At 46.8% G+C, this 17,788-nt stretch overlaps 1 protein-coding gene across 4 annotated transcripts in view; it reads right to left on the reverse strand.

Annotated features, from left to right (window-relative positions):
- Positions 1 to 17,788, reverse strand: part of ASTN2 (astrotactin 2) — an 876,482-nt gene that overhangs the window by 352,199 nt on the left and 506,495 nt on the right. For all 4 annotated transcript variants that reach the window (XM_078436555.2, XM_078436553.2, XM_078436554.2 and 1 more), the window contains one exon: positions 6,345 to 6,495. In XM_078436555.2, coding sequence (XP_078292681.2) covers positions 6,345 to 6,495 — 151 coding nt within the window. The remainder of the gene's footprint in view (positions 1 to 6,344; positions 6,496 to 17,788) is intronic.

The following is a 17,788-nucleotide window of genomic DNA, read 5'->3' on the forward strand; positions in this document are numbered from 1 at the left end:
TGGCAAAGGTGATCATAAGGCCACTGCCTAGGCAGGTTCACCTGGGAGGAAGGAGTCTTGGGATCACATCTCGATTCTGTCACTGTTTTCCTACATGAACTTGAGCTATTTCTGCATCTTTCTAGGCTTTTGTTTTTCTTTCTATATAATGGGTACTGGCCTCGTTAGATCTCTAGGGTGCCTTCCTACTCTCGGAGCCCTGGTCCATGCGTCCATGCTACAGGAAGAAGGTAGATTAAAGAGAGCCACCCATTCTCTGCTGCTCTCCCCATCGACAGGTGAAGTCCAATTCCCTCTCTATGAATCTACACTGACCTTAATGACCTGCCTGACAAACAGAATGGGGTAGAAATGATGTTCTGGGACTTCTGAGGCTGGGTGCTAAGAAGCCTTGAAGCTTCTGTCTCTGCTCTTGGAACACCTGATCCTGGGATGCTCCCTCTGCAGACCGAGCCTCTGTGGCCTGACGAGCCCTGCCCGATGGAAAGGCGATGGGCAGGCACTCTAGTTGACAGCCCCAGGGCAGAGATGAGGTCCAGCATGGCCAGGCTTGACTGTCTGCTATTCCGGCACCTTCTAAGTAAGTGAAGGGACCCTCATGGAAGAAATCCTCCAACTCTAGATGGCCCCCCTGTCACACATCAGAGACAAATAACCCAGCTGAACCCTTCCCATATTCCTGACTGATAAAACGTGAGAAAAACATTGGGAAAATGGAGGTAAGCTGTGAATTGCCATTTCAAAAGGGGCTGAGAGAACAGATTTCGATCCCCAGATTTGTCTGAGGTTGAAGCCGTCAAGAGGATGCTTCCCCCGCTGGGAGAACCTGGGCAACACCAAGGAGAAGCCTGAGCAAAATGCTTCAGGGGCAGCAGCCACACAGGGATGGCCAGAGTGTCCTCCACACAATATTATGATAAAGTACCCATGGTTTTCTTTGGTTTTGTCCTCTATCGTGATTAAAATTTCACCATGTTTGTACTGCCACACGGAATAAATGGAACCACAGCTTACTTTTCAAACTGGGCCTTGCCGACATCATTACGTGTGTCAGATTTATACGATTTCTAATAGATAACAATGTTTTACCCTTCAGCACACCGAAGGGGAACGCAAGCCTCCCTCCCTTCTCTGATGCTTCATTCACTGTTACTTCCTCCATCTCTGATCAAGCGGTGAGGGTCTCCCCAGAAATAATTGAAAATCGAAATAACAAGATGATTCTTTACGTGGCATCTCTTGGATCACCCTCCGTATTCTCGCTGACAATATTTTTATTCACCCTGCATTAGTTTCTTCTCACCGCTGCAACAAATTACCACCAACCTGCTGGTTTAAAACAACACAAATGTACTATCTTGCAGTTCCACAGGCTGGAAGGCCAACAAAGTTCTCAATTGGCTCAAATCACAGTATTGGCAGGGTGGCACGACTTTCTGGAGGCTGTAGGGGTGAATCCATTTCCTTGCCTTTCCCAGTTGTTAGAGACTTCTCCTGGGGTTGTAACTCCTTTCCTCCATCTTCAAAGGTGGCAATGTTACATCGCTCTGAACTTCTGTGCTGGCTCCCCCCTTCCACAATGAAGGACACTGTGATTATACTGGGCTCACACTGATAATTCAGGACAATCTCCCTCTTTAAAAGTCAGCTTATTAGCAACCTTAATTCTGTATGTGAATTTAATCTCCACTTTAGTTATGAAAGCTAAAATATTCACAGGCTCCAGACATTAGGATGTAAATTTCCTTGTGGGGGCTATAATGCTGCCCGCCATATACCAAGTGACCCTTCCCAATCTGGACAACTACATACTTGAGGACCACAGTATCCCAGGGGAATTACCATAGAAGAACCAGAAAACGAAGCCAAATGCGCCCACTTTCTTTTTTTCATTTGTGGGTTCAGAAGTTGAGGTCTAGATAGAAGGCAAAATGAGATGATAATAATGACAGTAATGGGAAATCTGTGATATGTTAGAGCACTGGCTTCTCCACCCTCCACCTGCCCCCCACCCCAAAGAAGTAAGGATCACTTGAGCATGGGAAGACAGGAATGTTGGAAATGAAACAAGATGGTCTTGAAAATGGTAGAGAATGTCCTTCAAAGAGATCCTGCACTTCATATGTACCAGGCTTGCCCACGAGGTGCTAAAGAGGATGACGAGCTATAGAAGATAAGGTGAATTTGAGGGACTGGAAAGCAAAGACTGTTCCTGCCTCACTTGCCAGATAGCACCTGGGGGGATGGCGGCACAGTCAAGTGCTCTTCCATGGCATGACAGCAGCCAACGACAAGTGCCTTCATGGTCGGCCTAAATCAAGAGGTCTTCAGCTGGTTCCTCTCGACACTCATGCCCCCAGTGTGGTCAAGAGGAGTTGCTGTCCTCATGCCCTCAGCAGGGTGGTAAAGCTATCTGATGCACAAAGCCAGCTGGCCTCAAAGGACCTTGTGGTGGGGATGGAGAGAGCAAGGCAGAAGATGCCAGGATAAGCCACATGCGTATAAATCACATGGGAACAGGGCGGTGCTGGCACAATACCAGTGATGGACAAGGGCCAGACAAGACAGCAGGCGCTAGAACTGTCAGGTAGTTGTCGAGTACAGAACCACCCCTCAGCCCCATGCATGGATGGACATCAGCCCCCTTTGAACTTGTACACTCAGGAAGAGGCGGGAGGCAGAGCACCCGAATTAAACTAGAATTAAGTTTCCACCACCAATGGATGGAGCAGAACAGAAATGAAATTCGGTTACAGAAACATTATAGAAAATTAAATAGGCTGTGCTCCTGAGCTTTCGTGGCCCCAAATATCATATCCACTGCATAAAAACATCAGCGATCCTGGTCTCATCATCTTGCACATAAGTGACATTTTGTGAATCCCTAATCATCTCCGGTTATATTCTTTGTCAGACAACCTACAAGTTCAAGAGCTACTGCTTCCTTCTGAAAGATGAAGGAACTGAGGCTAATGAGGTGAACGTAGATTCTAAAGCTCACGGATGACCAAGGCAGGGCTTAAGCCCAATTTGCTTAGCCCAGTCTTCCTTCCAAGCTTCTCCGCTACTATCTCCACTCAGAATCACAGGAAAGCAAGCCAAAATGGTTGTGGCATGAAGAATAATACTTAAAACACATTCTTGGGCCTCTACCTGGCCACCTTGTGGTGATACCTTGGGAAGTCACTCTGCTTCCCGCATGGGCGGGGAACCCGCTGCTCAGGTTTGTTGTGAAGATGAGTTATTGGAGGCAGACATGTCTGGGGAACTCTGAAGTGTTCTAAAAATATAAGTTATTATTACTACTTTTTTTTTTTTTTTTTTTTTTTTTTTTACCAAATTGAGTTTCTTAGAAGTGGAGCTGTAAGAAACAGTTTCTCTATGCAGAAATACCAAAAAGAAATGAGGGAGATTTTCAAGTTCAGTGTAGAAGTGGGTGTCTCCCCATGTATTCTGAAGGCACAGAGAAGAGCGTGCCTTACCTCCATTGAGCCCTGGAGTTGCAGCTTTAACATTAAATCCTTAATCTAGGGAGGAAGGTCTTTGACAACCTCATCAAACTGTTGAATTTTCTCTTAACCTCCAGGGAACGAACGTTCTTTCTCTCTCTCTTTTTATTTTTCCAGTTCACGCTGATGAGAGAGGGAAAAGAGACAACTCTTACCTAGACATACACACATGTGTGCATCCCTCTGCATTCTGACGTTTTGTTCTTCTGGGACATCTATCTTCAAGGAGAGGGAGTTTAATTAGTTCGGGAAACAGAACTGATGAAAGAAGGAAATAGAGGCAGGCAACTCATGCCTTTCAGAAATATCAGCTTTCTGTTGTGGAGACAACACAGACGATCTGGGACATCCTTTTGATTTGCATGCCCACTGACTGGCTTTAAGACTAGGGCAATTCCTCCTCTCTCTCAGAGGGCCTCACTTTTCTAATACACAAAATGGAGGGTTGGTTTGCAATACTCTGAAGTAGACAGCCGCTGTCACCAACTCCCCTTTCTGATGCCTGTACCCTACTTTTCCTTGAGAGTCTGTGCCCTTCCCCCAACTCACTACCATGTACTGTAGGTGCAGCTGGCACTTGGCCAAAGTCTCGGGTATGACTGGGTCTGGGATGAGCCCAGTGTTTCCCCTTGACCACAGCAATTGGTACAGTGATGGGCATGAGGATGAAGGTGGCCCAATGAGATGAGATCCTGTGACTAGAGCTGGAGGAACTAGGAAAGAGATGTTATTGTCCTACAGGACTTACTGAATGGGGACGCTGTCCAGTGAATGACATGGTTCGGAGGAAAGTAGAGTGAAGAGAAGACAGATCCCATGACATTGTTTACACCCCTTAATCCTACTGTGCCTAGACTTCTGTTAGATCCAATACATTTACTCTTTTTGCCTAAACTAGTTCTGAGTTTCTATCCTTATGATCCCAAGAATTATAATAAAAAAGATCTCTAATTGCCCATCCACTTCTGAAGATCTGCTGATCTTTGAGTCTAAAATGTAGTTTAATTGCATTGTCTCAATCTCTAGAAGCTTCTTCTTTGTATTGGGCTCCCAGCCACTGTCTATTTCCCTAGCTGTGGTGCAGGAACATTAAGAGTGGAATGTGTATTCTATTTCCTGTGGTCTCTAGTCCAAAGCAGGAATTCACATCCCTGGCCCCGTTCCTCCCTCCATCCCTTCTTTCTTTCATCCTTGTTTACACAGAGAGTTGGGGTGTTAAGTTAAATCGACAGATTCCTGGGTTCTCTCTCAGTTCACTGGGCAGGATAAACTTGAAAAAAGGCAGTTTGTGCTATAAATGATTACAGAGGATATAGCAGATGTAACAGGTGCATGACAACAGTGATGATCCTTAGAACAGAGTGGTCACTTAGCCAAGATGGGGAAGGAAAAGAAGACAAATCTGGAAAGAGATCTACTTGTTTGCTACACTGGCTGGGTGGTTGGGGGAAGGACCTTAGGCAAAAGGATGGCGGGAGCAAAGGCTCGGAGTCATTAAATAGGCAAGTATGTTCAGACAACTACATCGAATTCATTCCACTGGCCTTAGTGTAAAATGAAGCAAAAGGCTGGAGAGGTTGGAAAGCACCGAAATCAAATCAAGAAAGCACCGAATGCCAGGTGAAGAAGCTCAGCTTGTAGGGTGACGTTTCTCAAATGGGCTTCTGTGACACCACTGCCTCCCCATACATACAACACTCATTAAATTGTTACAATTTTACACTCCTGGGCCCTAACCCCTCTATCGGATCAAAATTACTGGTGTGGGACCCTGAAACCTGCATTTTAAGGATTTTTTAAATTAATTTTTAAAACATATATTTTGAGCGGGGAGGTGGGGTAGAGAGAGAGGGGAGAGAGAATCCCATGCTCAATGTGGGGCTTGATCTCACAAACTGTGTGATCATGACCTGAGCCGAAACCAAGAGTCGGAGGTTTAACTGACTGAGCCACCAGGTGCTCCTGGAACCTGCATTTTAAACAAGCCCCCCTAGGTCATTCCTATGAAACAAACCAGCCAATCTGGGAGCCTCTTCTGTAGGCAACAAAGATCCTCACATACATTTTTCTGTGTCCTTCTCCCACGCCAGATACTAGAGTTCCATGCAACCAAGTCTGCCATACTTCTCCATCCCCTTGCTTTGGCCATCCCCACTCTTTTCTTTGTTAAGTTTATTTATTTATTTTGAGAGAGAGAGAGAAAGAAAGAGAGAGCCTGGGAGGGGCAGAGAGAGAGAGAGAGAGAGAATCCCAAGCAAGCTTCGCACTGTCAGCTCAGGGCTGCATGTGGGGTTTGAACCTATGAACCATGAGATCATAACCTGAACTGAAACCAGATTCAGATGCTTAACCAACTGAGCCACCCACGCACCCTGCCCACTCTTTTCCTAATGGAAGGTGACTCATCTTTTGAAGCCAGTTCACCACTAACTTCCCCACTTTCTACCAACTTTAAAATCTCAGCTGACATGTTTTCTTCTAGACATCTCATTGACATGGACCCATTGTGTTCACAGAGATAAGACATGCCCTATCTCACTCCCAAATGGACAGAAACCTACCTGAGGCCAGGAGCTCTTAAGGATGTATTGCATATTAGGCCCTAAAGTGCTGCTATTTCATTCTTCCAACACTTCCACAAGGTAGGTTTAATTACCCATTTTACAGATGAGGAAACCAAGGAAGCCTGATGTGCCAAAGAGGACATAGAGGTAGGAGCTATGAGTAGTGTGATTCTCCTTCACAAGCCACCCCCCCCCCCTCACAAGGAGGGGCCTCCAGAGAGCAGTCTTAGTACCTGGGCCAGCACCATGTTCATGGGCCAAGGGCACTTACCACACATCCTGAGGAGTCCACCTGGCGGTCAGACACACACTTGAAGTTTCGAGTACAGCCCCCATTGTTCCGAGAGCAGTCACGAACCGGCCCAAAGGAGGACAGCAGGTCGTTGATGGTTTCGAAGTATGTGGACAGCATCGCTTCCTCCCTTGGAGACAAAGGGGATGGTTAAACCCCAGAGACACGTGTATCATTAGATTAAAAAAATTAAATATGCATTCATCACATTTAAGATCATCATTCATGATATTTGTAACCAAGAAAATGATACCAATCCATATTTGAGAAAAAACTAATAAGAAAAAAAAATTAACAGGTATGCCATCATATGACACAATGTCTACTTGCAATCAAGGGGAATATATTTGGGACGCTGCATTCTTTATTCCGTCAATCCCCATACTTTGGGAAGGCAGGCATGAGATTTCCATCTTACAAATAAGCGGACTAGGGCTCAGAAAGTTGAATGTCCTGCTGAAGTCCACCCAGCTTGTAACGTGGCAGAATTGAAGTTTGTGCCAAGTTCCAGCTGAGTCCAAAGATCAAGCTCCTCCCACTATACAACTCTTAACTTACATTACATATGTTTCTACAGATTCCAGACCTCCCCATAGCAACTCTGCAAAACGGTGTCTTCCTAATATTCCTACTTTTGATATAAATTGAAATTATACAAGGTATCGGACTTACCCCAAATTAGCAGCCAATAAATACCAGGGCCAAGGCACAAACACAGGACTGTTTGACTCTAGAACCCCAGAACTGTGCTCTTCATGCTATCGCATAAAAGTGACACCATAGGAAAGCTGTTGGAAAGGTCACAGGATTCTAGGCAAATGCATCATTCCTCCCAAATGAGGTTCCCAAGGGAAAACACTAGACTAGGTACCGTAATTTGTGGATCTGCCAAAATTTTATTAGAGGATATACACAGACAGAAGTTTCTGGATGCTATTTTCTGGCAAAAGAGCCCCAAATAAGGATGTCCTAGCACTGGAGTATCTGTGATGCCCATAGGTGCATGAGATACTAAAGGGACACCATGGACAGTGTGAAGAAGTACGCATTATCCCATGATGTAAGGCTCATGGAATCCAGAAATACGAAGGAAGGGAGATGCCCGTGGACCATCCTTCATCCTTCTACCACTGTTTTCCTCCATAGGCGTGGAGTTCTAGGTTTTGGTGTCCTAGCTTATTTTCTGTCTCCGGTATGATCCCTTTTTGTGCCATCTTCCATACTGACTGCCAGAGAACTTGACAAATTCCAGCTCTAAATTAGAAACCTCATTGATTAATAATAGTTCTCCATTACTTACAGAAGAAAATCTAAATTAGTTTCCTTGGCATTCAAGGTCCTTCATAATTTGGTTCTGCCTACCTGTCCAGCTCCATTTACCCTGTCCTCATATTCTCTATTGGTGAGCCACAGGTCTCATTCCCTAAACACATAATCTTAGGTTAGCTTCTCTGAAAACAGACTCTGAAACAGTTGCATACAGCAGGTTTACCAAGGATCCCTCTGACATACTCTTAGAAAAGTAAGCAAGACAGGACTGGACAAGGGAGAGGCTGACCTGCCATGTGGTTAATGTACGTAGATCTAAAGCCTCACCTTGTCCTTAGGGGAGCTCTGGAGCTGGGTGGTCCTTTAAGGATTTCCTGATTAGAGGCAAGGGACCAGCCCTCTGCAACACCCTGTTGGCCAGTCACTGGCCAAAGGCTGTCATCTGGTATCCTTGCACAAGGCAGAGGGCAATGACCAGTGAGGAACACAGCTGTGTGAGTCATGAGCCACGGTCCGGGGGGTGGGCAGATCAGCCCTGAAGAAGGGATCTGAGTATAGTATGCACCTTCACCTCTCTGAATCTTTAATCATGCTCTTGGGTCTAGGATGCTCATCTCTAACTTTTCTCCTTGACAAAATCCTAAGAATCCTTCAAAACGCTTCAAATCCATCCACCCATCCATCCATTCATGTATTGCATGTGCTTACTGAGTGCTTACTACGTAGCAGGCACTATTCTAGGTACTGTGGATGCAGAAGTGACACATGACAAAGGCCTTCCCTCCATAGAGCTTGCTATGACCTCCTTTGGGAAACCCTCTCTATTTCCCCCAACCAGAATTAATTTCTTTTCCCTCTGAGTACATTGTTTAAATCTATTATCTCATTGATCTTAATCATTGGCTCTATGGTTTCCCAGGGAGACCTTAAGCTTTTTGAGCAAATGGCTCAAGAGTAAACTCATCCCTCTCTGGCCCTCAGGACAAGGCCTGGCAAAAAACCTGTGATAAGCAAATGTTTTTCAGATAAGACAAAGAAAACATTGGAAGGCTTGGATGCAGATTCTACCTATCATTGGTTTCACCAAGGGTCTCTCCACCAGGACACTCCCCTGTCCATCCCCAAGTCTAGGATCCCCTCCCAAGTCTTTCATGATCAAATCTTTAGTATAGGGACAACAGAGAAGATGGCAGGAGAGCTGCCAGACTATCCCTCATTTCCCAACTTTACACAGAATGAGGTCAGGATGGCAGGTGAATGGGGGAAGAGAATGAACCCGCTCCTGAACTGAGGCTCTTGATAGACTTGCCATTTGGGAATCATGGAAAGAGCTGAGGATCCTGCGAAGACATTAAGGCTATTAAAATATGAATAACCTTAGAGGAAGAAGAAGTGAGAAGTAAAAAGAGGGGATAAAGACAGAGGGAGAGACAGGCTGAGAAAGTGTGAGACCACATAAAGAGATACACATGTAGAACATTGCTAGAAAGAAAGAACTGGATGGATGGACAGGATGGATGGATGGATGGATGGATGGATGGATGGATAGATGGATAGATGGGTGGAAGGAAGGAAAGAGAGGCAGGAAAGAGGGAGGAAGGAAGGAAGGAAGGAAGGAAGGAAGGAAGGACAGACAGAGAGACAGAGACACCCAGAGGAGTGTCATATAGAGAGACTAAAAAAGAGGAAGATGAAGGCAGACAAAGTATGTGAAAAGAGAGACAGAAATGAAGAGCTAGATTAGGGAGAAACCGGAGTAAGAAATACCAAGATTTTAAAGGAGAAAACATTAAGGTAAACAAAACAGGGACACTGTGTATGGAGCAGGGGGTGGGGAGGGGAAGGGATGGGGAGGGGTGCAGGAGATGGGCATTGGGACCTGGAAGGAGACAGGCTCAGAAAGAGAATGGAAGAAGAAAAAGACCCTGTGTAAATGGAAGAGAACACACACAGGGACCCAGAAAGCAGTCAGAGAATGACAAAGAAAAACAAAGGAGAAAAGAGAAAAACAAGCAAAAAATGTCACCTTGCAGTGGAACCTGGAGACAGCTCAGGCTGTACAAATAAGGAGGCTGTTAGCTTTTGAAAGGATTGATTCTGCATAAACATCAGTTACATGAGGAGAACATTATTTAAAACACAAAGACCTGACACTGGGGCTGTTACTGAGTCTAGCAGTGATTGTGTCAGGCTACAGAAATGAAGAATCATCCTGCACAAGTGAGAGAAGTAGCTCAAGGCAGACTCTGACATTCTCTTAACTCCAGACTTAATCCCTCATCCCAGCTGCTGAGTCCGGGATTTGGGGTCTGTGGGAGCTTAAAGCTGCCCCAGTAGCCGAGCGCAAAGGATCAAGGGACTAGCGCTGCAGGTGGAGGTGGGCTGGGGTGACAGAGAGATCTGGGTGAGTCACAGCTTTGCCAGAAATTGCCATCAGCACTAACATCTTCATCATCTGTAACTTCCTGAACACCTGCTGTGCATGGAGGGCCATGCTAGGTTCCTTCACTGTGCCCTCTCCTTTGACTTTCACCGTTGTCCTATGGCACACATTTTTACTCCTACCACGCAGCTGGAGAGACTAGGTCTTGGGGGGTCTCGTCACTAGCCCTTGTCCACGAGGTGGAGAGGCCGGGGTATGCACCCAAGTGTGCCTGATGTCAGGTCCTGAGCTTCCTCCCATGCCATAGTTGTGCTGGGCCAACTTGCTCTGGGCCCTCGGGATAAGTCAGAGCTCTCACAACAGGAAAGCCTGTAGAAACCTGCGTCCAACCTCTGTGTCTTTGAGGAGGAAGAACCAGAAGGGTAGAACGTATACAGCCTCTGCATATTTCCCAGCACTGCCTCCTGGCCTGTGTACCTGCCACAGTAGCCTCTATCCGTCTTGGAATAAGACAGGGCAACGTGTGTACTCATTTCCTAGAGGTGCATAACCAGTACCATAAACCAGATGACTGAAAACAGCAGCAACTTACTCTCTCCAACTTCTGGAGGTTGGGAGTTCAAACTCAAGGTGTCAGCAGAGCTATGCTTCCTCTGTAGACCCTAGGGGAGAATCTTTCCTGGTCTCTTCAGAGCTTCCCATGGCTCCTGGCAACCCTTGGCATCTCTTGGCTTATAGCCACATCAGTCTAACCTCTGCTTCCACCCTCACATGGCCCTCTTCCTGCATCACTGTCTTTTCCTCTTCCTACAGTGACACCCTCCATTGGATTCAGCACCTACCCAAATCCATTATGTCCTTATCTCAATTATATTGGCAAAGACCTTATTTCCAAATGAGGTCATGTTCTGAGGATCCAGATGGACATGAATTTGGGGGGGCATGACTCAACCCACTATTCACAGCTCACAGGAAAGCCCTCAGGCTTACACAGGACAAAGCCAGGACTAGAACCCTCTACTCCTTGGCTCTTTCTCCAGTGCTCCTAACATCACATCAGCCCTTCCAGCTCCAGACTCTGCATGTTACACGATGGTATTTACAAGGCCTATAAAGTCTCAGAAAAAGAACCATGATGAAACCACTTCTCCCTCATTGGAGAGGAGAAAAGACCAACTTTCATTAAGTACCTAACATCCCAGGCAGAACAGGGGTCAGCAAGCTTTTCTTTATAGGAATCCATAGTAAATACCTTTGGCTTTGTAAGCCTTACAGTCTCTGATCTAACTACTCAAAGCTGCTTTTGTAATGCACAAGCAGCCACAGAAAATATGCAGTGGCCATATGCAAAATGCAATGAATTAGCATCGATATGCTTCACTAAAACTATATGCACAAAAAAAACCATGGCAGGCTGGATTGCTATATCCTTTTTGATTTTTTTTTAACGGGAAAACACCAGGTCAGGGTTGGAGTTAGGATTTGAAGCCAGGTATGCCCATCTCCGGAACACACATTCTTTCTCCTACATGAAGTTTCATCTGTGCCTCAGTATTCTCATCTGTAAAGTGGAAACAGTATGTTTCTAGCTTCCAACCACATAAGATCGTTGTAAGAACACGACATGATATGCACAGAAGCCCAGTGCAAACTGATTCATAATCCATTCATTAAGAAATATCTGGGCACCCACTGTGGGTCAGGTGCTGAGCTGATCATTACTACGGCTCTCCTTTGGCCTCTCCATGCCTGTGTTCCTGCACCTGCCAGGTCTGGACACTGTCCAAGTTGTTTCCAAGCTACTCTCCAGCTTAGGCATCCCAATTCTTCCTGATACTGCTGGTTTCAAAACTGAGTCAACCAGGGGAGCCCGGGTGGCTCAATCGGTTGAGCATCCAATTTCGGCTCAGGTCATGATCTCATGGCTCGTGAGTCCAAGCATCGGAATCTGGAGCTTGCGTCAGATCCTGTGTCTTCTTCTCTCTTTGGCCTTCCCCTGCTCATACTCTGTCTCTCTCTCAGCATTAAATAAAACATTAAAAAAACTGAGTCAACCAGACACCCCCTCTCCCCCAGGCTGAGTGAGGCTGCCATCCCTGCACTGATTGTTCAAGTGCAAATGCATCACCTGGGCTCCATTCGGCTGAGTCAGCGGAGCCCCACACAGGGTGAGCATCAGGCAAGGCAGCTGGGAACAGTTGCTGACGTGGCCTGCTGTTAATAAACACCTGGAGACGTCTGTGTCACTCACAGAGAGGTGTGAATGGATGACTCAGGGCCCAGACAGTGACAAGACCCCAGGGGGCAGACTAATCATTCTCTAATATCAACGGGCACACTTGTTCCTGAGCATCCATAGAGGGAGGAACCTAAGACAGGCTTCTCAGCTCCAGAAGCATGAGCAGCAGTGTAGATGAGTGGATCTGCAGCAGCTTTGACTCCTGGCTTCACTCACTCACAGATGTTGGGCAAGTCCCTTACACTCTGAGTCTCTACTTTCTCATCTGAAAAATGGGCATATGAGCACGTAGGTGGCAGAACTGGCATGAGAAATAAACCAGACAATATATGCACAATGTTCCCCACACAGAAAGTGCCCAAAGGCTGGTGGTAATTGGTATCCTCAAAGTTGCACTTGAGAGTGTAAGGAGCCCAATGCAGGAGAAGGCAAGGACCGAGAACCACATACTGTCCGTTTACTCATTCAAGTTTTTCATGGATGCCGAATCTGTCCTGGGCCCTGTGCTGGTTCCTGGAGCACACGGCAATAGGCGTGACATAGCATATGCTAAGGAGGTAGAAAAACACACCACAAAAGTTAACCTAACAATATAACTGGGGCCACAGGTTCATAAAGAGGCCCCCTTCAGCCAGACCCTGGAAGTGTGGGTCAGACAAGGCTTTTTAGAGGAGGCAGTACTGAACCTGAAACATAAAGGATGAGCAGGAATTAGGCAAAGGAAGAAGATATAAGTATTCCAGGCAGATGGAACAGAATAAGTTAAGGCCTAGAGGCAAGGAAACTTTAATCGATGCAATGAAGCAGGAGGGCTGGGAGGAAGTAGGGTGTGGCAAATGATGGGCCAGGAGGCAGGCTAGGCAAGGTTCTGTGTGCCAGGCCCTGGCAATTCTGGACTTCGCCCTGGGACCTATGAGGTGGCCACCAAAGGGTTTTAGGCAGAGCCTACTTTTACTTAGACTAGTAACATAGGTTGGTATTTGATAAAAATCATTATGGCAATGAAAACAACAATAATAGTTAATGTTTACTGGGCATTCATAATATGCCCTAAAGTGTACCAAGCAATGATTGTGTCGACCTACTTAATCCTCATTAAAAAACAAAAAAACAGGGGCGCCTGGGTGGCTCAGTCGGTTAAGTGTCCGACTTCGGCTCAGGTCACGATCTCATGGTCCGTGAGTTCAAGCCCCGCGTCGGGCTCTGTGCTGACAGCTCAGAGCCTGGAGCCTGCTTCGGATTCTGTGTCTACCTCTTCTCTCTCTGCTCCTCCCCCACTCATGCTCTGTCTCTCTCTGTCTCAAAAATAAATAAACATTAAAAAAAAACAAAACAAAACAATGATGTAAATGATACGATCATCCCCATTTTGTAGAAGAAGAAAGTGAGGCACCATTTTGAGGATGAAGGCTGTTCTGAGACCAGCCAAAGACAATGTAGGAACAGCCTCAGGGCAGTGGCTGGCATACGGCAAGTGCTTTATAAAGATTAGTTATAAAAGGGTTCCAGGCAGAGGTGAGCTGACACAGGCCACAAGGAGGCAGATTTGGGCTTTTGTAAAATCAGAGTTATTGAGCAATGGGAAGGAACAAGGTCTTACAAGGTCCTGCAGCGGGCCAATGTAGGAACGCAGACTGAGGTGGGATGGCCATGTTCTGGGCTGGTGGTGGGGGACCGTCAAGCCTCCAGGGAGATCTGCACAATCTCATGGTGGTGGGAACAACAACCATGGCTAATATCTATTGACAACTCAAGACACGAGAGCTTTGACTTCACATGGTCCATCTCATCACTTCTTGCCATAGCCCTGTGGGGTGGTGCTATTCGTACACCCCTCTGTTGACTAAGAAAGGAATGCACACACTCACATGCACAAACTGGCACTGGCAGAGCTGGGGGCTTGTCCTGTGTCACACAGTAAGTCAGAGTGGCAGAGCCGGGGCTCTGCCCTGGTGGGTCTGACTCTGAGGCAGAGAGCAGTGTCCTGTTTTCCTCCTTAAGATCCCTTCCCAGCTGGAGATTCTGGGGCTGGTGTTACAGCTGATGCTCATCATTCCCCTTCCTCTAGCAATTACGGTTCGCAGTAATTTAGGTCAAGAATATGTATTGCTGTGCAGAGTGGTCTCAAAGCTTCCTGCGTGTGTCTGTGCCTTTGAGTAGCTCACGAGCTTCCTGCACGCGGAGATCCTTCCTCACGTCCCTCAGTGTGCTGGCTGTGCCTCAGCTGTTCAATGAATAAGCACAGGAGGTGGAGGAAGGGGAGGGACAAAGGGGGCCCATCAGCTGTGTGGTCTCGGGGACAAAGAGAAAACGATCGTGAGTGTCCACTGCCCATCTGTGAAATGGGGACAGTAACATTCAGCTCACAGGATTGTGTGGTCAGGACTCGATGAGATAAAAGATGTCAAAGCCCCCCATCTCCGCCAGGCTCAAACAGGGACCTCAACAGGGGGCTGTTGTGTTTTGGAAATGCATTTGTTCATTTCACAAATATTTACCCAGTACTCACTGCTGGGGGTGGGGGGAGCTGCAGGTTCTGTAGGAAGAAAAGAGCAAACAGGACAGGCTTTGTTCTCTTGGAACGTACTGCTTAGTTACCCAGTCACCCAGCAAGTCCTATCTATGCCTACAACCAAATCTGGGCCTATGTCTGTGTCTGTATGTCGTATGTCTACGTCTATAATTACAAACGATGATAGATGCTTAAAAAATACGGGGTACTGTGAGAGCATAAGGCAGGGGCGGCCAATCTACTCTAGGGAGCTGAGGATGGGAGTTGGGTGTTTCCCCAGAGAAGTGGGGGAAGTGGATTTCCCCAGAGTATCAGGCCCTGAAGCCAAACCAGCCTGAGGCGTTGTGTCACACGAGGACACTCCTGATGTGTGACCCGCCCCCCCCACCCCTCCACGCACAATGACCATGGAGTCCATCTGATCTTTGAGACCATCATTCCTTGGCAAAAAGCCATCACCTCCTTCTAACTGCTCGGTCGTAGGAATTCTTCTCCTCACCCCACCCCCCTTTCTCCTGCCCCTGTGAGTCCCATCATCATATTAAAAAGGAACCATTATTAAAAAGGTTCAGTGACAAATGCTGAGGCTTGAGGATTATTTATTTATGAAATACCCACATGAAGTCATTGAGAGCTTCTAGCAGATCTCATCTCAGAGAGAAGCTCATTAAGACGGGCCCAGGGGTGGGAGGGCACTGCGTTCTCAGAAGCAACTGCTCAGAACGCCCAGCCCGGAGAGTGCCTGTTGCCCAGAGAGGGGGGAAGACACTCGTGCCCTGGGATGGCAGTGGGGGCTGCCTGGAAGCAGCAGAGCTCACCATTAGAGAGCAAATGGGGTTGTGTCCTCTAACATAAAGAGCATGAGCTGGCGGCTCCAGGCATGGGATCTGGGTCCGGCTTTGCCTCGCTCTGCTGTGTGTCCCCCCGTGACTTTCTATCCTCCCTGAGCCCCTCAGGTGCCACATTTCTATGACGATTGTGTGATCTCGTGGGGTCCTTCCAGCTCAGATTTCTAATAACATGATGTGGCTTCCCAAAAAGATAGGGTGGAAATGTAAGAGTGAAATAGTGAGAAGAGACAGTACCCGTTGTTTCCATTCTATTGCTCATTGCCGTTGTTTTGCACCTAAGGAAATCAAGGGGCTTATACAATTAGCAGGGAAATCAGAAAGTGTTACCGTGCGTTACTATGAAGAAGCCATGGGCTCAAACCAGCCCAGCCATTTATCAGCGAAGAAACGTTAATAACTCATTCAGCTTCTCTGAGCCTCCTTTCCTCAAGCACAGGTCACAGACCACAGCACCTAACTCTACCTACCAGGGTGATCACAAGATAACAAAAGCTCCATGAAGGCAGAGCTCGGGCAAGCTCACTGCAGTCCAGTGCCTAGAATGCTATACAGGCTTCCAGATTTTTATCAGAAAGATGAGTGGATGAATGAATGAATTCAAACTTCTGCAAACTACCCCACCCATGCACTCATTTTTATTGTTGTGTTGTTACCAACAATAGCATGCTTTTAAAAGTCAATCCTGAACGTTCCTCAAACCGGAGAACAGGGGTTCTTAACTGGGTGCCCAGGACCCCTCTGCCAATCTGCAGAAGCATATGGGCCACTTCTTAGATTAATGTCTTTAAATGCATTAAAGCAAATGCAAAAAAACATTACAAAAGAAGCCATTTATCAAAACAGGTTTTTTAAAAGCCAGCTGCAATATAATAATCTATATATGCTTCTTTGTTGACACATTATAAATTTTTTTAAAATGTTTATTTCTGAGACAGAGAGAGACAGAGCATGAATGGGGGAGGGTCAGAGAGAGAGGAAGACACAGAATCTGAAGCAGGCTCCAGGCTCTGAGAGCTGTCAGCACAGAGCCTGACACAGGGCTTGAACTCACAAATTGTGAGATCATGACCTGAGCCGAAGTCGGTTGCTCAACCGACTGAGCCACCCAGGCGCCCCTTCTTTGTTGACACATTAAATAAAAAGATCTAGTAACAGATGTAATAATGACCATAAATTGGAAGTGGTGATCAGCATAAACTATACATTTTTTTAAAAATGTTTTTTTTAATGTTTATTTATTTTTGAGACAGAGAGAGACAGAGCATGAACAGGGAAGGGTCAGAGAGAGAGAGGGAGACACAGAATCCGAAGCAGGCTCCAGGCTCTGAGCTGTCAGTACAGAGCCCAACGTGGGGCTCGAACTCACGGACTGTGAGATCATGACCTGAGCCGAAGTCGGCTGCTTAACCCACTGAGCCACCCAGGCGCCCCAGCATAAACTATATTTTAAGACATTTGCAACAAATGAAAGATGACCTAAAACTGCACGCGATTTCTATCACTGACAGAGTCACAGGTGCTGTGAGCACACCCATGTCTATAACAGAAGAAAAGGCTAACTTCCAATGAGCGGTTGGCGGAAGTAAAAATGTATTATCTTGCCATGTTATTTCATGGACCTCCAGCATGGACCCCAGGATGAGAGCCTCTGCCTAGACCAACACTTTGATAGAGAAACCTTCTCCCTGAATATCTGCTGGTACGTGAGTAGAACCAGGAAGCTTGGGTCTAGAGAAGAGGAGGAGGGACATTAAAACGCAGCTGTGATCACACCATCTTCCTTCCTGCTGAGCATGTGTGGCGGGGCAAAGGGAGAACAGACTTTGGCTTCACACAAAAATTTCACAAAGCTCTCAAGGGTGTATCTTTGCAGGAGTGACCCCCTCTCTGAGCTTCAGACTGCTCATCTGTGAATGCATCACTGCTGTGCTTCCTCCAGGGTGGCGGGGGACCTTGTGAAATCAACGAGATGGTGCACCTGTGCAAAGATGCAAATGCTAGTCCTTCTCTGTTGCCCATCTGCTCCTCCTGGGGTGAGACTAATTTATTGCAGCCACCCACACTTAGAGCTGCCCCATGTCCCACAGCCGCGATGCATTTCTGCATTCCTTAACACCTACTGGGGAGCAGGCCATCTGCTAGATACTCAGCACCCAGAGGCGCCCAGAC

The sequence above is a fragment of the Panthera onca genome, chromosome D4, assembly GCF_046562875.1.
Source record: "Panthera onca isolate mPanOnc1 chromosome D4, mPanOnc1 haplotype 2, whole genome shotgun sequence".
NCBI classification, from domain to species: domain Eukaryota; kingdom Metazoa; phylum Chordata; class Mammalia; order Carnivora; family Felidae; genus Panthera; species Panthera onca.